At 47.5% G+C, this 21,606-nt stretch overlaps 1 protein-coding gene across 2 annotated transcripts; it reads right to left on the reverse strand.

Annotated features, from left to right (window-relative positions):
- Positions 1–115: 115 nt before the first annotated feature.
- SD2-5 (S-domain-2 5) lies at positions 116–10,185 on the reverse strand. 2 transcript variants are annotated; one of them, XM_089926539.1, is made up of 4 exons: positions 9,762–9,953; positions 6,749–9,623; positions 2,093–2,165; positions 116–1,970 (listed from the first exon to the last, which is right to left on the reverse strand). In XM_089926539.1, the coding sequence occupies exons 2-4, from the start codon at positions 9,235–9,237 to the stop codon at positions 1,692–1,694; spliced, it is 2,841 nt and encodes a 946-aa protein (XP_089782665.1). In that variant the 5' UTR covers positions 9,238–9,623; positions 9,762–9,953; the 3' UTR covers positions 116–1,691. The 2 variants fall into 2 exon arrangements, with proteins under 2 accessions (XP_089782665.1, XP_038986457.1); XM_039130529.3 differs by lacking the exons at positions 116–1,970; positions 2,093–2,165 and having other exon boundaries at positions 6,440–9,623; positions 9,762–10,185.
- Positions 10,186–21,606: the final 11,421 nt, after the last annotated feature.

The following is a 21,606-nucleotide window of genomic DNA, read 5'->3' on the forward strand; positions in this document are numbered from 1 at the left end:
CAACAGTCAATAGTAACCATGCTACTTTTAAATATTCTGAGTTAGCTTTAAGGCTTGTTCATTACGATTATTACAAATATCACAATTCACCAAGAGCATTTATCATACAAAGCAGTCCCATCTAAACAACGAAAAAGGTATCATACAGAGGATTTAACTATTTAAGTTACCCAGACACTGTAAATATGATAGATATATGTGTCCCTAATGCAAATTCTATCATTTGCTTTTGTCCTAAGACAGTTTGTACTAACAAAAACATGGGCTGCAATCAAGCAAATGGAAACGGGTGCAAGATTAGGATCGCAAGAAACCCTTCTTAAATTAGCCAATGATCCCGTGTATTAACAGTAGACTTCCGCCGCCAAGCTGTGGCGAGAAAGGAAAAAGGAAGAAAATTATGGACCATTTGGTTGCCTGTGAAGTTTCTTAAAATAAATAATCTTAAAATCTGATTTGTTTTTCTTATAGAGCATAGGTTTTATGGAAAACATAAAACTCAATTTTCAGGTTTTGTTACCCGTCAACTTTTGCAAAGTCAGTTTTATAAGACTTAACCAACCACGCATTTTCATCAAAGTTGTTACCTTCGGGTTTTGCACAGACCCATTTTAGTAAAATCCAACAACCAAACTATGACTTCCAAACACACGCACACATCAATTATTTTACAACAAATCAAAGAAGCTTGAATGTAGTTTAATTGTCCAATCTTCTCCATCTCTAAGGCTAAAGACAGAAGCCCACTTCCCCAAAACCTGAAGGGATTTCTTTTTTTTCTTTGCGCTAAGCCGGGTAATTCATACAACACGTATATGGAAACATTCGGTGAAGTCAGAACATCATAGAGCTCGTGAGGCAGCTCTCCATCTTCTGCCCATACGATGCTGCCCGCGTGGTTGGCCACTATGCCCACTTCTACTTGGTTGTGAGCATTGTCATCGTGCTTGGATGCGTTTTCTGCTACAACATTTTAGGCAAACTGCCCACCATGAAATGCTATTAGCACAGAAGACTTCCACCTTCAGATCATCGAAGCTTCATGTCTCTGAAAAGGCCACGAGTCAGCGGATCCTCGAAGCTTGCACTGTAGCACAGCTGATGTTTGGAAAGAATTCATTGTCGGTGATCTACATTGTCGCGCTCTCTATATTCCCCGGGATTCATAACTGAAAACGTGCATTCGGAGCTTCTCAAGGATTGATATGTTATTCTGCTGGTGGCGGCATACAATGTGTCTGATTCGGTTGGGAAGTCTTTGACGACGGCATATGCTCCAAAAGGTACACAAAGGGCTATATGGCATTGCTTTGCTTCGTATTCTATCCACTCTCTGCCGCCTGCCTCCATGGGCTCAAGTTCTTCCAAACAGAAGTCCCTGTGATATTTCTGACTTGACTCTTGGTCTGAACAATGGCTACCTCACAGGCGTGCTCACGATTCTTGCTCCCTTATCAGCGTCCTCCATGGAATCAGAAACTGCAGGGACCGTGAAGATGATGTTCTTGGGAATTGGGCTTGCAGGAAGTTCTGTTATTGGTTGGTTTCGGGCCATTTAATGCTCATGACTACCTGCGGATATCTTTTGTATGGACCAAATGTGTAATTCCTATGCTTAGTAGTCCCACTAACATCGACTAGATGACAGGAGGGAAAAATCCAAAAACCTCACCCACCTTGTGAAATAGATTTCATGTCTTCATCAATATTTCCAATGTAATTCTGCAAAAAGTATTCCTGTGAACCACCAGTGAGTGCTTGTGCCTATTGACATGAATCAGAATGTGAAATAACGGGACAGACATAATGGAATCCCAATCACCGATGACAAACAAGAAAACTTCAGAATTATGTGCTTTGCAGCCAACTACACTTTCTGCATAGAGAGTAAAGAGCTCCTCTGAATGATTGGTGTTCACTGTTTGTGTCCACAGTCTGATAGGCAGAACTTGTACAATAAGAACCGATGCCTCCACCAAAATAATTCCAAGATCAAAGATCATTCATTACACATGACAACATAATATTCTTGTAATTATGAAAGGAGAGAATCCAAAATAACATACTGCAAAGCCAAGGGGATGATGATTACAATTAGTTTCTTCTTGCTCCACGAGATGCATGAGATGTTGCTTAATAGACTATTCCTAAGCCCCCTGATAGCACTGAAGTATATTCCAAATATTTTACATCATTGGTTAAACAATTTGCAGTACCAAAAGTAGCAATAAAACAAATTCATACGCTACTAGTAGAAAACTCAGTATCGATAACATAAAAACAGACTAGAAAATTTGGAGTAAACAACCAAACTAAGGCAACAACAATTCAGGGATCAAGACATCATGTTCGTTTTGCCCCTTCGCTAACTCTCTCCTTAAATTTATCAGAAAGCACCCCGAAGAGCATCCAAGACAACAATCAACATGACCTAAGCATCAGAATTCTTTTTTTTAAGAGAATGACCAGATATCAAAATTCAACATCATCTATAACCAGTAGAAATATCCTGATGTTAGAAATCTCGATAGACGACCTTAGTTAGGACACAGTTCTGAAGTATCTTGTTAGCTTGCATTTGTTGCCATATTATATCACAGTTATCCAGGCCCACATCGATACACATGACAAAAAGCAAGTCAGATTAAAAAGAAAAAAGCTAACAAACGACGCTTACTTTCAGATGAAACATTATAGGATAAAATGCCAGCTGAAACATTTTGAGAAAAAGAACCCAGAAAAGGACAGAATGTGACATATCAAAGATGAAAAAGAATCACCTCACCTCCTCTGGCTAGGACAGAGGTTGTGGATGAACTGGAGCATTAGTGCAACAGGGAAGAAGGCAAATCGATGTTGATTGAACCTAGAAACTTTTGCTAGCAAGAAAACGAAGGAATACGGTGCATCCGCCAGTCAAAGTCTGAGGAATAAGGTAGATTATGCCACGACGATTATTCAGCTAGGCAAGATTGATGAGGATCCATCAAACTCCTGTCAGATCAGCTGCATTCATGCATTTAAAAAAACAAAAAACCCCTTCATGGAGCACATCTTGCCAGCCAAACATCTTTGAGAAACTAAGATTTCTTGGCACTTGCTTAAATTCCAACACTTTAGGAAAGATTGCAAAATGGTCATTGAAGCTGTTGTGGACTAAGAATAATCGCGTTTCTCTCTAGAGGTATTGTCTGCTGTGGGGATCGGGGATCGTAGACCCTTATACGGAGCCACCCATCCACCCCTTACGGTTTTGCTCTTTAAAAAGCGCCTCTGAAGAGAAAGAGGGGAGCCCCCCCCCCCCCTTTAAGGCACAGCACTCTCCGTCACACAAGCGGTATGGGATTAAAGGAGTCCCCCCAGACCCTAACATAGCCCCCCCTGACGGAGAGTGCTGTGATTCCACACTTAAGTTTTACAGGTATAGGGTGGGCCCTCCTTCTAGCGCCAACTGTTGTGGACTAAGAGTAACCGCGTTTCTCTCCAGAGGTATTGTCCGCTTTGGGGATTGGGGATCGTAGACCCTTATAGGGAGCCACCCATCCACCCCTCACGGTTTTGCCCTTTAAAAGGCGCCTCTGAAGAGAAAGAGGGGAGCCTCCCCCCCATTTAAGGCACAGCACTTTTCGTCACACAAGCGGTATGGGATTAAAGGGGTCCCCCCAGACCCCAACAGAAGCTTTGGAGATCTTGCTTCATTAAAGGTTACAAATTGAAATAACTTCGTGAAAACTTCCCAAAACAACAGTAAACTGTCTAGAAACACCCTTATTTTTCCCAAACCTAAAGTTTGACAAAATTTGTTTGTAACCAACCACAGACTACTTTTTTCAAAATAAGTCCTCCCATAGTACGAGGTGAGTCAAAGAAAAAGGAGCTACTCACCAGTCAGTTTGAGAGATTGTGCCATAATTTGTATTTGTAAAATAGCTGGATGGAAAATTGGCAGGCTGGTGTGAGTATCTATGTGTTATGCACTCTTTTAATAGGAAACGTCCATTTCTCAAGATGCTGTTTCTTGCAACCTTGTTACGGGGGCCTCATCTTGGTCAATATCCATGACTAAAATTTGTTCTTTTCCTTGTTTCAGTCTGTTTTGTTATTTTTTAATTGTTTATTTATTCCTTTTTCCCTGCTGGGGGGATTGAGGAATGGACAGGAGGGGATCGATGGTAAGAAAGACACCAGCAAGAAACTTCAGATATGAACCTGTTATTTCCAATAAGTATGGATGAATGACAAGCTAGCTTTCTTAGTTTTCATAAGGAGTTCCAATAAGACCAACCGGATCCAACTACCTTAGTCGTTTTACAGATCATCATCGATAACTTCTCCATGACACAGTCCAACTACCATTAAAGACCACTAGAAAGCTTGCTTACTTCCCAAGCTATGATTGTAATGAATTTCTAGAAATAAAATACTAGAAATACCTCCAATCAGATTTGATGCTGACAACTCCTAATTTAACTTCATAACTAGCAATTTGCTAAAATGAGGACAATGGACATCCTAGAAGCCTCTAATTGCTTCTATCTGGACTTTGAGCAAGACTCCAAACTGACATTTATAAAAATCTTGATGCATGTTAATATGGAAATTTCAGAGCCTGCTTATCTCATGATACTGTCTCCATGCTGATGGATTATTATAATCCATCTCTTCAAAATCACTTCATAGTTAAATCTTATATGTTTAAATTTGCATGGCCCAATTCATTCCTAATGATTTGACTTGTGTGATTTCTCATAGATAATTTAAAATTACTAATGCTTGTATCTACTCTTAAGCAAGGTTCACAATCCCAGTATCAGATACCATATAAATGAGTTACCAGTTTGGTATGATATGGTCGATACAATTGGTATAGTATGGTACGCAATCCGTATCGAGACAACTTCCAACCTCTCTTCTCACTTTTTATCATGGCATCGTCCGAAATTGGACAGTATAGATCTGCACAATATGATAAATACTTCAGTTTTTGGGCAACGCTGAGCAATATGATATAGTTCAGCTTGATTTGGGTCAGTATGGATCGGTTTGGGGTTTATACCGCCCTGAATGGTGTTTTTGTACTTGTTCCAACATGGTGCGGGTCGGTACACAAGCAATTTGGGATGGCATGATGAACATTGTTTTTAAGGATTGTAACTCCTTTTTTTCTTGCATGTGTGTACGAATTTAGGTGAGGTTTGGTTGGAGTATAAGATCTGAATAAGGCCTTATGCGGGCCAAATGCTATTTACATAATAGACTTGAATAGGCTATGCCCGGTAAAACCATTTTATGCCCTTTTTTGGGCATAGGCTATCCTTTGTCAATCTTGAAACAGGCTTATGCCCATCTCACTCTTTTAAATTGTACCTCTGAAATTAATTTATATTATCTATTAGACTAGATAAATAGAATAATATGATAACTAATATACTATATAGTGTATTACTAGCATGTTATTTATTGAATATTACTAGCATATGATATTATTATTTTCATTCTTCTCTAATAAAGTATTAATATTAAAATAATATTATGTCATATTTAATATGTGATATCTAAATATATCATAGTATGCTAATAATAATTATTAAGAATGTTAAAATAACATAAAATATTTCTATAATATCAGTATATCTGTTATTATAATTCTTTAATATTTATTACAATAATATAAAATTAATGCTATAATATTTTAATGTTATATAACATTGTTATAATATTATGTTGTACTATAAATTTTATAGATATAATAATATTAATATTAGAATAAATTGTTATATTTCTACGATTGCAGTATCATGTTAAATACTTTATATTAATTGCAATAGATTCTTAATATTTACATTATAGCACAATATTTTATAATATATTATGACATAATATATATTATTTTATAAAATATTATTCTAAAACAACATCATAATATTATTATTATTTATTAGTATTATAATACAAAATATATCTATATAATATATATAGTATAAAGTATGCCATAACATATCAAGGGTAGTTTAGTCATTTAAAAAATAAAAAAATATTTCAATTTTTAGCTCATTCCAAAAATTTTGACAACCAAACAGAACCTAGAATGCCACCTGGCATGGCTTTCCTTATTCCCATTTTCCTTGAGCTCCTACAGACACCACCTTAAGAATTAGGTGCAATCTTAGTACCATGGTTTTTTGAAGAAGGGAGAAAACCTTTAGTAGAAGTTTAGAAACACTAAATACTTTCAAAACTTAGGAATATCAAATCAATTTATATAGGAAAAATATAGTCTATAACAACCAAATTATAGAAACTATCATCCTGTTTCTATCATCAAATTGAACAAAATGCAGCATATCTTGCTTAAGAGCCTACCTTGAAAATACAAATAACTATGTATGAGTTTGCTGCATGGAGATGCCAGGCCAGAAGGGTAAATTTGAAGAGGTTATGAAGGAGAAGGATGAATAAAGTCATATTTCGTTGCTGAATGCAAGAAGTTATGAAAGTTGAAGAGGACAAATCCTCTAGGTCCCTCAACAAAATGACTTCTAGCAATTGATACATATGCGCACCGTAGTGAGAATTACATAATAAAAATTTATTTTCATTAAACGAGACCTCAAAATATCAAGCCTACAATTCACTATTCTTTTGACATCTATACATCATATGAACAAATGATTATATAAAGCAAAAAAAATCTAAAAAATGCTGGCACTTGTCCAGCAAACCTCAGCAAGGTATAAACTTTAGTTACCTCGGCCCAGAGAGGCGAACAGCTGAAAGGAATGCATCACTGTTGCAGTCTGATGGTCCTGAAGACGTGCCTTCTTCACTTGTCGACTTGAACACGTTAGCATAAAGCCGAAAGCCCATCTGGGAGGAAGTTGGAGGTTGAGGAACATCTAACAGGCCTTCGAGCATTTGAACAACTTTTGTCATCGATGGTCTCAAAGACAAGTCCTCTTGGATGCACCATAGAGCAACCTTAATTGCTGTCTCCACTCTCTCGTCCTCGTCATTAAATTTTAGCTTGGCATCGAAAACTTCCTTCAGCTTGCCCTCCTCCATTTTTTTGAAAGCATATGAAGGAAAATGAGCTTTCTCAGAACTCTCTGCTGGATCAAAATTCTTTCTCCCACCAATGATCTCAAGCAAGACCATCCCAAAGCTATAAACATCGCTTTTTTCTGATATCGCATAGTTTGTGATCCATTCTGGTGCAAGGTACCCCCTAGTGCCTCTAAGCGTTGTGAAAACATGGCTCTGTTCTCTGGTCATAAGTTTTGCAAGCCCAAAATCTGATACCTTGGCAATGTAATTCTCATCGAGAAGCACATTTTCGGGCTTAATGTCACAATGAATTATCTTTGAATCACAATCCTCATGGAGGTAGGCCAACCCCTTGGCCGTTCCCAAAGCAATATTGTACCTCTTATCCCAGTCCAGTTGAAATCCTTCATCATTATTCTGGAAGATCCATCTATCCAGCGACCCTTTCGCCAGGTACTCATATGCAAGAAGCCGGTGCATACCCTCTGCACAGAAACCTCGGAGCCTGACCAGATGGAAATGGTGGATACTGCCTATTATGGCCACTTCAGAGCGGAACTCTTTCCTTCCCTGACCTATGCCCTCCAATTTCTTCACCGCGACTTGAGTACCATCAGGAAGCTTTCCCAGATAGACAGAGCCAAAGCCCCCTTGCCCGAGCTTAATGGAGAAATTATCTGTAGCTTCCTGAAGCTCTCTGTAACCTAAACGGACTGGCATTCCAGTTATACCCTCCAAGAAATTATCTTCCTCTGAGGAACCTTGTGATGGTTCAGGTAATCTCTTTCTCTGACGAATTCTGATTGCAAAATATATGAGAACTGCTATGACAGCCGCCGTCGCAAGAGAGATAATTACGACAATTGTGGAATGCTTCCCGCCGCTGCTCCCACCACCCTCCTGCCGTGGACTTTGATTGCCACCTCCATCACTTGCGATCTTGATGAAAGATACAACACCGGTCACGTTGGGGGCTGACTGCTGCAGGCTGCCTATCTGATTAAACAGAAAACAATCCCCCGATTTGGAATCATGGAACAACGCAACGCACGAGCAGTTATGCGTGCATGCATCTGTGCATCCTGTCAGATTTGACTTAGCACTAGGCGAGAGAAAACGAGTGGCAAAGTACCCGACCCCATCATCGAGCTTTGCTAGCATGAATGCAGTTTCTGAGCTACAAGGAGAGGTGATGTCGGGATTGCAGTTGGAGTCCCGGTTAAGGATGGAAGGGCACTGGCACCGGGTGCCACTCTCACAAATATAATACGGACCGCAAGGTTCGGGTGTATCACACGAACCTTGGGGTATCTTTGTTGATGAAGGAGCCCCTGATCCTCCGTTATCAAGGCTGTAGAATGAAATGAACCCGTCGACACCCAGCACAGCAGCCCATGCGCCGTTGGCATCGACGCTGCCCGAAGCAATGACGAACTGCCACAGCAGAGACCGCTTTTGATCGTAGAAATTCCACGAATTCGAAACGAGGGTTGCGGAATGCATGCCACCGCCTATCTTGTTAATGACTTTCCTGCTATCCTGCTGCAACGACCAGTATGGCTGCGGTGGTCGAAAATCCGCATACAGGATCATGTCCCCCGAGTCAATACGGAGATGATAGCTCAGGTTGTTGCTGTTGGGCTTGCTCACCAGCGTCATCCCGTCGGCGAAGATCTGACCGGACAGGAGGGTGTCCGTCGGATGACCGAAGCTCTGCCACAGAGGCGGCGCGGAAATATTGCTGCCGAGCACCACCAGGTTCCCGGAATCCTGCAGCAGCATGGAGGTGGCTCCTTTGCCGGATGTGCTGGTGGACCAGATGGTGGTGCCGCCAGATTCCAGATACGCATTCCCATTCTTGTCGAAGACAAAGTTGTCGGAGGAGGTGACAGGCGAACCTCGATTGGCAGTCCACACGACGGTGGAGGTGCCCAGGTGGATCACCTGCAGAAGAAAGGACGTGGTGTCCTTGGAGCCATAAGTGGTGAAGCCGAATGCGAAAATGGAGCCGTTGGAGAACAGGAAGAGACCATCGTGGTCGATCCAATTCATCTCGGAGCCCTCAAATCCTGGCGCTATCTGACGATTCTGAGTGCTGCAGCTGCAAGGCTTCACAAGCAGGGCGATGGCCGACCAAATGACGATGACAATAGAACGGACGAGGACTGGTGGCAGCTGGATCTCCATGCTCATCCCCAGACCTATTGATTCGCGTGATAACGGTGGCAAACGGGCAGTCGCCGTCGCAAAGTAGAGAAGAGTAATTTCGCAGGCAGGCAAAGAACTCCTCCCCCTTGTGCGAAGATAAGCGAAGGGAACAATCCAGAGTAACCTGTCTGATGCGGGCGGACAAAGCCTACTCCCGGCCTCCCCCTCCTCCTCAAGCCGAGACAGGTGATCGCGCGCGACAGGACTGGAAGGGGTTTCTTCTTTCCAAATCAAGACCTTCTATGCTATTATATACATATTTCTATAATTCTTTTATGCATACTGACAGCAGGATGCGGCCGATGAAACCATTCATCCGATGGAACAGCTATCCCTACTCCTAACACAGGTTGTCGCGCTACAAGATGCTGCTGCTAGCAGGAATACATGGAGAAAAGGGGAAAAGAAAGAAAATGAGTAGCTGCGAATACAGGGAAGGGGGGGGGGGGCAAAAAAACGAAAAACAAAAACAAAAACAAAACAAAACGAAAGAGAAAAGACCGGCTCACCTCCGCCCTGGTCGATCTTCTTGGAGGGGCTTGAAGCATGGAGGGTCTTACACTCTCTCCATAGTTTCCTCCTCCCCCAACTCTCCAGTTTAGCGTATTCGGTGAAGCGAGTTATGGTATGGGCTCGAGAGAGAGAGGGAGAGAGGAAAAGAAAGCAGGAGGCTCTGGTGATGACTGAAGAGGCCGAATGGGGGGGGGGGGGGGGGGGGGGGTGGGGGTGGAGGGCTCTGATTTCGTCTTCCGTGCGTCGTGCGGTGCGATTAATTAGCATGGACAATTGAGGGCGGGGAGGTTGGACTTTTGAGGAGAAGATGGGTGAATTGGATCGGCGGAAACGGGGGGCAGCGGCAGCTGGATCTGCGTGCATTAATTGCCGATCCTGATCCTGCCTCGCTGGCCTGAGTTGCGACCATCGTGAGGTGAGGCAGGAAGAGCATGCCGGGTCCCAGTCACATCCTTCTCGCGGATCACCATCGATGCACGGGTGCGCGCGATAGCGGAGCAGAGATCTGTCTTATTTGCATTGCCCCCTTGATATTCTTCCCCATAGATCTGTCCGTTGAAAAATATCCCAGTTTCTCTAATTAATTTTCTTTGATTGAGTAAATCTTTTTTACTAATTATATTGGAAGTTTTCTCTGTCTTCATGTTCTAAGGTCAAACCTATTTTGCTTTGATTTTGCACACTTGAAGACAAAGAACCTTAGAACCCCACTATTTATCCTCATGAAAATTTCTTTCTAATTTCTTGGATTGGTTCGCTACATTAGTACTGAAGAGTATACTTGAGTGATGCGATGAGGTAATTATAAGGAGATCAGGAAATGATCTCTCTACGTAAATTCCTGCTACCATTGGGACAGAAGAGTTTTCCCTTGGCAACAGCAAATTCTCTCAATCTCTTGGTTAACATGCATGATCTATTGTCACATCTAGACACAGTATGTCACCATGGCTCATGGTGCATTGGTGGTTTAGCCGCTGGTTTATTACGCTTGGGGCCTATTTGGAGAATTCGACAAAATTGGGCTGAATTTCATCCGGCCTGTTAACCTACTCAGTCCACTTTCTTCTGAAGACTTATTCTAGTTTTGGACTGAATTTTATCTATGGGCTTGTCAGACTGCACGATTAAAAAAAATAAAAAATCTAAAGAGTTTTTTTTTTCTCCCTCTCACAGGATTTGGGCTGCAGAATAATTGGGTTGATTTGAACCTTTCTTAAATAGATTGCATTATCCATGATTTTATGGAAAATCCAGTCCAATCATGCTGAATTTTCCACTGGGTCTCAAGAGGATAAAGAAAATGGACTTTGTTTTGTAAGGGTGGACCATATACATAAGGACAATGTTTTGCGAAGCTAAGAATCTCAAGAATACCGAGGTAGGGTAATCGTTGGAATATTGACAAAGGCGTGTGAACTTTTCTGATCTGCCAGCGGAGGGAGAGCTCACAAGTTTCATTTCCCTTTTGATCTCAGTTCTGGCTTAGCTCTCTAATTATATGTTGAGGATATGATCGATCATTAATGGCGGCTGCCACACTTTTTTTGAGCAGTTTATTGGGACTTTGAGCTTTGAAAGGGCCTATCACTCATCTTTCAAGGGACTCCAGATAGAGGTGCATCAAAGGCTGCCCCTATTGGACTTTCAATCTGCTGAAGCAAATGATAAAATTTCCAGCTGTATGGCAGGTTCTTCAACTGTTCATCCCCAATCCAGTGCAACAGCTCGCAAAATGTTAAGGCACCTTGAAAGAACTGTTCCTTTCCCAAAAGAAAAATCACTGCACTTAAAGCTGGATATAACAAGGATGAAGGTTCCTTCAATGTCTTCTACTCCTGTGGTGAATGGCCAGGATGACAGTTTCAATGCAAGTTCCTCTGATGATTAAAAACTGGTCATCTTATTCGGAAAGGATATTGGTGAACTACAGGAGCGGGCAGATGCCCAAAAGGTATCACTACTCACTTGAGTAAAGCTCCTGTTTGGAGGCACTTGTTTTTCTGTTCAAGTTGCATGAAAACATGGAGATGAGCGCATATGATGACAGTTTGTTTTTTCCTTTCATACTGTAGGTTTTGCCTGGACCATCTGTGAGCAAAAATCATGAGGACAAGTTGTTGTTGTGCCCTTCGCAGAGCAGTGAACAAGGCAACATTGCTGCTGGCTCTGAGGTATTTCCGATACCTAGGCTCGTGCCTTCATTCCTCTGGTTGCAAGCCAACCTTTTCCTCTCACTTTGCTGCCAACCCAACCAGTAAAAGTTCTGATAATGGCTTTAGCTTTAGATTCCTGTTTCTGTAGCTTCAAATGCCATTTCAGAACCACCACCAACACCTTCCATGACTTCATCTCAAGAAGTGAACAGAATGTCGAGCAACAGTGAAGGAAGCATTCCATCTTTTAGTTTTGGTTCATCTTCTGTTGACAGTGACCTTGTTTTCTCACTTGGTTCCATTGCCAGCTCCACCTAACTGACGCTGCAACCCCAAGGTTCAAGTTTGGGTCTGATGAGAACCGCAGTACTGGAAATATATATATATATATATATATATATATATATATATATATATATATATATATATATATATATATATATATATATATATATATATATATATATATATATATATATATATATTCTTCTGTCCCTTTTCAAGCTGGATTTGGCTTAATGTAAACTATCAATATTTATAAGAGTGATCCTTATTTTCTCCCCATTTTATCCTTTCCGCTTCCACTTCAAAGTCCCTGTCACTTATTCTCCTCCTCCTCTTTGGCTTCCCTAATAAGTTTGCTATTTTAGCATTCGCTATCTCATATTGTTGCTGGAAATTGGACCCGGGGGCTGCCGCGAAGCCAGGGGAGGAGGAGCTCCGCTGCCGGAAGGGCGGACGGCGGTGCGCCGGCCGGCTGCGTCCTCCTGTGGAGTGAGTGAGCGAAGAAGGGAGTGCGTCCTGTCCTGTCCTGTCCTGCAAAAAAGCCGGTGGCCGGGCTTTCCGGCGCCGGCCCTCCGATGCTTAAGTCAGAGGGGGCGAGTATGTGGAGAGAGCAAGCAAGAGAGCGAAGAAGAGAGATATGTGGAGAAGATAAAGAGAATATTGTGCTCAATTGTGTCTGTGCTGTTTATTTTTTGTCCCGGTCCGAGTCCGGGTCCGGTCCCCCCCCTTTCTTTCCCCCAGGTTCCCTTTTATAGAGGGATATTGTGTTACCTGGGAGGTGACAGGAGAATTTGTCCTCTTTTGTAATAATTGGGCATCATTTGGCCCATTAATGGCGTAGTGGAGAATAAGGCCGAATCAGACCGGAACTAAGGAGTTGTCACGGTCGATCAGACCTGTTGGAGTGGTTGAACCGTCGGCCGTGGTGGGCCTGGGGTCCGTGGATGGTAAGTGCATTTATTACCGAGTGAACCAGCGGTCAGGGAGAGCCATACGCTTTGATGGTTCAGTGATCCGGAGATCGCCTTGAGCCGTGTTCATTAAATGACTGAGTGCATCGGAGACTTGAGGGGGTCTCATGCATTAATGGCAAGTCGTGCCGAATACCTGCGGAGATCTTATGCCTTGATAACTTGGAGATAGCGGCAGGTTGTAGTGGAGTTGTCAGGTCCCTTAGAGGGTTGGGCGGGAGTTGAACATTTGGTCAAGGCAATCGGCTCGGCAGGGGTGCCGAGCCGAGCTGGTCGCCCAATGGGGCGCCCTGTGGCGGGGTCACTCCTAGTACTTCTGGTCGGCGTCCTTCGGGCGAGCACCTTCTAGCCGAGCGCCTCTATTTGGCGCTTTTTGTCTCTGGTCAGCACTTTCTAGTCGAGCGCTTCTCTGGTCGGCGTCCTCCGGTCGGCTCTTTCTAGCCGAGCACCTCTACTTGGTTATTTTGGTTGGGCGCCTCTTCTTGGCGCTCTCTCCGGTCGGCGCCCTTCAGTCGAGCGCCTTCCTGGTCGGCACTCTTTGACCGAGCATCTTTCTGGTCGGCGCTCTTTGGCCGAGCGCCTCCGCGGCGGTATGACTTGGGGTTTTTTTCCAACACTACCCCCCGACTTCCGAGTTTCAGTTGGCTACCAGCTGGAGCGCGGGAAGTAGCTTTAGTTGGGTCATTACGGATTCCGAAAATTTTAATTTATTGCGCATTTTGAATTATCGGACGCCCCGAGGTGCCTCTAATAGGCGGCGTCTCTTCTTTCCCGAAAAGCCTCATTATTGGGACACCTTTTGCGAAGCGTCCTCACGTCGTGGGCTCATAATGGGGCCGCACGATCCGATGGGGCGCTTCGGCGTTCGAAGCGCTAGCCCTAATTAAATGCGTCGTTCTGTCTTTTGGACCGACACGTGTGGTTATCTCAACGGGGTGCGGCTTTTCTTTTTGCCGATCGGGGCCGTTGGGGAGGTTTATATAAACTCTCCCCTAGCCCTCCGTCCCCTTCCTATTGCCTTCTGTTTCCAGCTTTTCTTCTTCCAGTCTTCCTCAGACCGAAGTTCCTTTTCTCCGGCATCTTCCTCAGGTCCCCCTTCTTTTTGGATTTCTTTTTCTCATGCAATGGGTTCTCTTCCCAGTGAGGTCGAGTCCACCATGAGCGTCCTGGAGGTCGAAATGACCGAAGAGTGGTTTTTCCCTCTTCACGGGTTCCGTTTGGAGCCCGCCAGGCGAAGGGATCGGGTAACCGATCCTCCGGTAGGCCGGATCGGAGTGCATCTAGAGTCGCTCTGGGCCGGCCTTCGATTTCCTCTTCACGGCTTCGTGAATGAGTTGCTAACAGTTTGCCAGTTGGTTCCGGCGCAACTCACTCCGAATGCCTGGAGGACAGTGGTCGGTTTCCTGTCACTGTGCTTACTGCACGGGATTCCGACTTCTGTCAACGTTTTCCGGCGACTTTTTATCTTTAAGTCGAATCCGGGAGACGGAGAGTGGCTTTATATCGCCCTTCGGGCTGGTCGGCCACTCTTTCATGGTGCCCCCTCGTCCATTCATGACTGGAAGAAGAAATTCTTCTTCCTTGGTTCTGAACGGTCCTGGGGGTTTGACCCCAGGTGGGGGCCGGCCCAGCTTAAGTCTATCAACAGGCCCCCCAGCTTTCTCCACGTGAGCAGGGGATCATCGACACCATCCGCGGCCTCGGGGATGGCATTTTGCTGAACGGCCTCATATGTGAGGACGCTGTAGTGAACGTGGGCCTGAGCTCGGCGCGTCCCCATGATAAGAGTAATTACAAGGTGTCTATTTATTTCCTTACTGTTCTAATGTTCTAATCCTGTTCGCCTTTGCAGATATCGCAAAGATGGTGACTAAAAGCGAAGTCCTCTACGCTCGCTTCCAGAAGAGGGCAGCCGAGCTCTCAGGCGAGCCCACCGAGCCGAGAAAGAAGCAGAAGGTCTCGGCGACCCCAGTGGCCGAGGCGGGCCCTTCTCGCCTCGCGCATTCCGAGGAGGGCCCTTCCCGCCCCGCGCACCTCGATGCTGGTCAGAGGGAGGGCGCGGATTCCAGGGGCTCGGGCTCCCGGGGAGCTTCGGTGGTGCTCCCATGCCCGATGCCTTTGGCGCAAGTTTCTGGTCGGCAGGATGCTTCAGTTGCCGACCAGGGGAGAAGTCCTGTGGGTCCCGCGCTTGCGCGCCCCGCTCCAGTCGTGCGGCAGTCAGATCGGCCGCTTGTCCGACCCCCGCCCCCTAGCTCCGAGCCGGGGAGCAGTCAGGGAGCCTCGGGGTCGGCTCCGCCTAGGCCAGCCGAAGCTGGCCTTCCGGGCCCATCAGGCTCGGGGGAGCGAGTGCCTCTTGCACTCACTTGGTCGGTATTCGAGGGCGATTCAGCCCTCGAAAACCTTCGAGTGGCGCGCGAAGTATTTCGGGTCGCGCTGCTCCCGGCCGACCGGGCCACGATACAGTCCATGAGCTACAATGCCTTCATGGACGCTACCCGCTGCAACGCCGTCCGGGTAAGTAAAAATTTTCATCGGTGTAAAAAATTTTACTCGCAGCGCCTTATGTTTTTCTTTTCGTCTCTTTTACAGCACTTGCACGAGACGGAAATGCTGATGCACATAGTCCAAGACTACCGGGAGCGGGCCCGGAGGTGCCAGCGTGGTTACGAGGAGGCCCAGGCGAGGTACCTGGCTGCCGAGGCGAGGTACCAGGCCTCCGAGGCCGAACGTCAGGTGCTCCAAGAAAGAATTGGAGCATCCGAGGAAAGAATTCAAGCTCTGACCGCCGAGCTCGATGAAGAGAAGGGCGCGCACACACTAACAAGGTCCGAAGTGCGCGCCGCCGAGGCTCGTTTGGCCGCAGCCGAGCTGGCGTCAGCCTCCCGCGAGCAGGAGGTGGGGAATGCCCGCCTCCGACACTTAGAGCTCGAGCGGGAAATAAAAACCCTTGAGCGGAAGGCCGCATACCACGAGGCTCGGGAGCTCGAGGCTCGGGAGCAAGCCCAGAACGCGGTGAGGCTCTTCCGCGAGTCGGAGGAGTTTCACGACCTCCTCGCAGAGGAGGGCGTGAATGGGCTGATCCAGGGCTTCCGAAATTTCCGCAACCAACTGCGGCGGCTCCTCCCGGATTTTGACGTAAACCTGCTTCAACCGGGAGCAGGGGTCGAGAGGCCGGAGGCGGAGGCAGAAACTCCGGGGGCCGACCAGGGAAGTCTGGCCGAGGCGACCGAAGCCGCCCTCGAAGCCGCCCCCGAGGCTACTCCCATTGCTGCCGAGGCTACTGAAGCCCCGACTGCTGAGCCTACCGCTCCCGATACTGCCGAAGCCGAAGTAGTCGAGCTCGAGCCTTGATGTAATTTTTGTTATTTTGTTTAGTCGGGATGGCCCCCCATACTTGTAAGGGCTAAACCCGAATCTTTGTACTTAGCCTACGGGCTTTTTGAAATGAATATATATTTTTTTTTTTGGAAACTCATCTGTTGTAGTCCAAGTTTCTTTGCTCGGGTCCATTTTAGGTTCCGAGGATATGGGCTCTAGGGCCTCAGCTTTGCCCACCACAGGGTTTGGTTTTAGGTTTGGCTAGCCGAGCTCCATTGCTCGGTCCTTCGACCAGTGGTATAGCGACGCTTATGCTTATACTAAGGGGATTTGGGCTCGGAGAATTTTTCCGAGCCTAGTCCAGAATTCGGCCAAGCCCTGGGGCGGTCGCTAGGACTTAGATTTTTTAGCGTAGTGAACTTCGAATCCGAGCCTCGGGTTGCCGGGGCGGACCGGATTCTTTTCCAACGAATGGGTCGAATGCTCGTCAGCTCGTGACGGGGATTCAACAGACTAGGTTTATACCAAGTTTGTTGGTATCGTGAGTGCTTTCACGCCGAGGCGACTAAAAACATTCTGCTCGGAGTCCACTCTTTGGGGACGTCGGCAGAGATCCAAAACAGATAGGATAATGTAGAAACATTAAATAAACGGGTACCTTGTACCGTGTGCGTCCTTGCGCCGAGGCGACTGAAGACGCTCCTCTGTTCGGGGTCCGTTCTTTGAGGACGTCGGCAGAGATCCAAGAATAGATAAGATAATGTAAAAAATACTAAATAAATGGGTACCTTGTACCGTGTGCGTCCTTGCGCCGAGGCGACTGAAGACGCTCCTCTGCTCGGGGTCCGTTCTTTGAGGACGTCGGCAGAGATCCAAGAACAGATAAGATAATGTAAAAAACACTAAATAAATGGGTACCTTGTACCGTGTGCGTCCTTGCGCCGAGGCGACTGAAGACGCTCCTCTGCTCGGGGTCCGTTCTTTGAGGACGTCGGCAGAGATCCAAGAACAGATAAGATAATGTAAAAAATACTAAATAAATGGGTACCTTGTACCGTGTGCGTCCTTGCGCCGAGGCGACTGAAGACGCTCCTCTGCTCGGGGTCCATTCGTGTGAAGACGCTCCTCTTGTACCGTGTGCGTCCTTGCGCCGAGGCGACTGAAGACGCTCCTCTGCTCGGGGTCCGTTCTTTGAGGACGTCGGCAGAGAAATCCGGCGATGGAGAACGAGCCGAGCTCGTTGGTTGAAGTCGGTGGAGAACGAGCCGAGCTCGTCTTGGTCAGTGAAGACCGCATCCCAACGTATCGGGGCATCCCGAAGAATCGGGGCATCTTGACGTCTCGAGGCATCCCGGCCGAGGTCGGGGTAGGAGGATGAGCCGAGCTCGTTGGCTGATGGAGCACGAGCCGAGCTCGTCGGTGGAAGTCGATGGAGAACGAGCCGAGCTCGTCTGGTCAGTGAGGACCGCAACTCATATCTCGACATCTCGAGCTTCCCTATAACCGGGGCATCCCGACGTCTCGGGGCATCCTGACCGTGGTCAGGGTAGGAGAACGAGCCGAGCTCGTTGGCCGATGGAGCACGAGCCGAGCTCGTCGGTGGAAGTCGATGGAGAACGAGCCGAGCTCGTCTGGTCAGTGAGGACCGCAACTCATATCTCGACGTCTCGAGCATCCCTATAGCCGGGGCATCCCGACGTCTCGGGGCATCCCGACGGATTGGGGCATCCCGACGTCTCGGGGCATCCTGACCGTGGTCAGGATAGGAGAACGAGCCGAGCTCGTTGGCCGATGGAGAACTAGCCGAGCTCGCCGGTGGAAGTCGATAGAGAACGAGCCGAGCTCGTCTGGTCACTTAAGACCGCATCTCGACGTCTCGAGCCATCCCGACGGATCGGGGCATCCCGTTGTGGCAGGGCATTCCAATATATTGGGGGCATCCTGACGTCTCAGGGCATCCCGACGTCTCGGGGCATCCTGACCGTGGTCAGGGTAGGAGAACGAGCCGAGCTCGTTGGTCGATGGAGAACGCGTCACGAACTCACGAACATCCAGGGAGTCCTCGTAAGTACTCTATCATCCCGAGATATTGGGGCATCCCAACCGTGGTCAGGGGAGGAGGAATAAACCTGGGATCATGAGATAACCAGGAAAATTGGTGAGCTTGAAATGAGTATGCAGACCATAAGTTTATTATGAAATGAAATTCATAGAATGAAATTCAATAGTTGAATAATGAGGGACCCCTTGGGATTCTACTGGTGGTACACGCGGAGATTTTCAGTGCTCCAGCTCCGCGGAATGGGAGTCCCATCTAGAGACTCTAATTTATAAGTTCCGGGTCGGCGGATGCGCGTGACTCGGTATGGTCCTTCCCAGTTCGGGGCCAGCTTCCCTTGCTCAGTTGGTCGGGAGGCTTCAGCTCTTCTGAGGACAAGGTCCCCTGGTCTGAAAGATTTGACTTTGACCCTGGCGTTGTAGTATTGAGCTGTCCTTTGCTGGTACCTCGCCATACGAACTCGGGCGGCTTCCCTTATTTCCTCGACTAGGTCAAGGTTGCTTCTGAGCTGCAAAGAGTTGGAGCTGGCGTCGTGATGCTCGACTCTTGGAGAAGGAATCCCAATTTCCAGTGGGATGACGGCCTCCGTCCCGTATGTCAGGTTGAAGGGAGTCTCGCCGGTGGGGACGCGGAACGTAGTCCGGTAAGCCCACAGGACATTGTATAGGTCTTCGACCCATTGTCCTTTGGATTTGTCGAGCCTGGCTTTGAGACCCTGCAAAATAGTACGGTTTGTTACCTCGGTTTCTCCGTTCGTCTGAGGGTGTGCGACCGAGGTGAAGCGGTGGTCAATGCCAAGCTCGGAGCAGAATTCTCTGAAGTGAATGTTGTCAAATTGGCGACCGTTGTCAGAGATGAGGATACGGGGGAGCCCGAATCTGCAGATTATGGACTTCCAAACAAAATTCCGCATCTTCCGCTCGGTGATCTGGGCGAGGGGCTCAGCTTCCATCCACTTTGTGAAATAGTCGATGGAGACGACCAGGAACTTTCTTTGCCCAGTGGCCAGCGGGAATGGCCCTAGGATGTCAATTCCCCACTGGGCAAAAGGCCAAGGGGAGCTGATCGAAGTCAAGGGAGCCGAGGGCCGGCGTTGAACATTGGCGTTCCTCTGGCACCGGTCACATCTTTGGACGAAGTCCACAGCATCCTTCTGGAGTGTCGGCCAATAGTATCCTTGGCGCAAAATTTTGTGGGCCAATGCTCGCCCTCCCAGATGATTTCCACAAATTCCTTCATGGACTTCGCGCATGGCGTAATCAGCCTCCGTTGGGCGGAGGCATCTGAGGAGGGGAGATGTGAAAGATCTCTGATAGAGCCTTCTCTCATATAATATGTACCGGGTGGCGGAGCGCTTGATTCGGCGAGCCTCTCTTTCACCAGTGGGGAGGACTCCATCTTGCAGATAGCTGATGAGTTCGTCCATCCAGCTCGGCTCGAGCTCAGTGCAGAGGGTCTGCTCGGGCCCGTCTGTACTGGGCTTTTGGAGATACTCCAGTACTGCCTCCTTGGGAAGCTCGCTTATGCGAAAGGACGCCAGCTTTGACAGCTGGTCGGCCCTGAGATTCTCCGACCTGGCAACATGTTGGATGTGAAACGAGTCCAGGGTCAAGGCGAGATCCCGTACCTTCTGAAGATACTTTTGCATGGTCGGGTCTCTAGCTTCGAAGTCGCCCACGATTTGGTTGACGATGAGCTGAGAGTCACTGAAGGCCTTCAAGTCCTTCACTCCTAGCTCTTTGGCTAGCTTGAGCCCGGCGACGAGCGCTTCGTACTCCGCCATGTTATTGGAAGCAGGAAACTCGAGGCGCAAGGCTTGCTCGGCGACCGCCCCCTCCGGGCTGGTGAGGATGAGCCCTGCTCCGCTACCCCCCGAGTTTGAAGAGCCATCGACATGCAGAGTCCATGTCAAACTCGGGGTCGGCTCCGTTGGTGGCTCAGGCTCGGGCTCGGCCTCGTCCGGTATGGTGCACTCGACTATGAAGTCTGCGAGCGCTTGTGCTTTGATCGCCGGTCTGGGTCGATACTCGAGGTCGAATTCCCCGAGCTCGATGGCCCATTTAGTGATCCGGCCCGCACGGTCTGATTTCTGCAAGATCTGCTTGACCGGCTGGTCGGTCAGTATGGCCACTGTGTGGGCTTGGAAGTAGGGTCGGAGCCTTCGAGCTGAGATGACCAGAGCATAGGCAGTCTTCTCCAGCTTGGAGTATCGGGTCTCGGCGTCCCTCAAGACCCGGCTGGTGTAATATACTGGCTTTTGGAGTTTACCCTCCTCTCGGACCAGGACCGAGCTTACTGTTACAGGGGAGACAGCTAGATATAGATAGAGAAGCTCTCCCTATTGAGGCTTCGTGAGCAGGGGAGGGGAAGCCAGTAGATGCTTGAGCTCCTCAAAAGATTGCTGGCACTCGTCCGACCACAAAAAGTTCTTCGGCTTCTTGAGGGCTGCAAAGAATGGAAGGCAGCGCTCGGCCGAGCGGGAGATGAATCTCCCGAGGGCTGCCACTCGGCCCGTGAGCCGTTGTACCTCCTTGACCGTCCTGGGAGGCGTCATCTTTTGGAGGGCTCGGATTTTTTCGGGGTTGGCCTCGATTCCCCGTTGTGTAATAATGAAGCCGAGGAATTTGCCGGAGGTGACTCCGAATGCACATTTGGCTGGATTGAGCTTCATCTGGTACTTTCGGAGTGTGGAGAGGGCTTCAATGAGGTCGGCTATATGATCTTGTGCCACCTTGCTTTTCACCAGCATATCATCAACATAGACCTCCATGTTCCGGCCTATCTGGTTTTTGAAGATCCGGCTGACCAGCCTTTGATAAGTTGCCCCGGCATTTTTTAAACCGAACGGCATCACTTTGTAGCAGTAGGTTCCTCCGTCGGTGATGAAGGCTGTCTTTTCCTCATCTTCTGGCGCCATGCGGATCTGGTTATATCCGGAAAAGGCGTCCATAAATGCCAGCAGCTCGTAACCTGAGGTGGAGTCCACGAGTTGGTCGATGCTGGGGAGTGGGAAGCTGTCCTTTGGGCAGGCTTTATTCAGGTCGGTGTAGTC

The sequence above is a fragment of the Phoenix dactylifera genome, chromosome 12, assembly GCF_051530095.1.
Source record: "Phoenix dactylifera cultivar Ajwa chromosome 12, Ajwa_hap1_PhDact_Kaust_v1.1, whole genome shotgun sequence".
In the NCBI taxonomy this organism is placed as follows: Eukaryota; Viridiplantae; Streptophyta; class Magnoliopsida; order Arecales; family Arecaceae; genus Phoenix; species Phoenix dactylifera.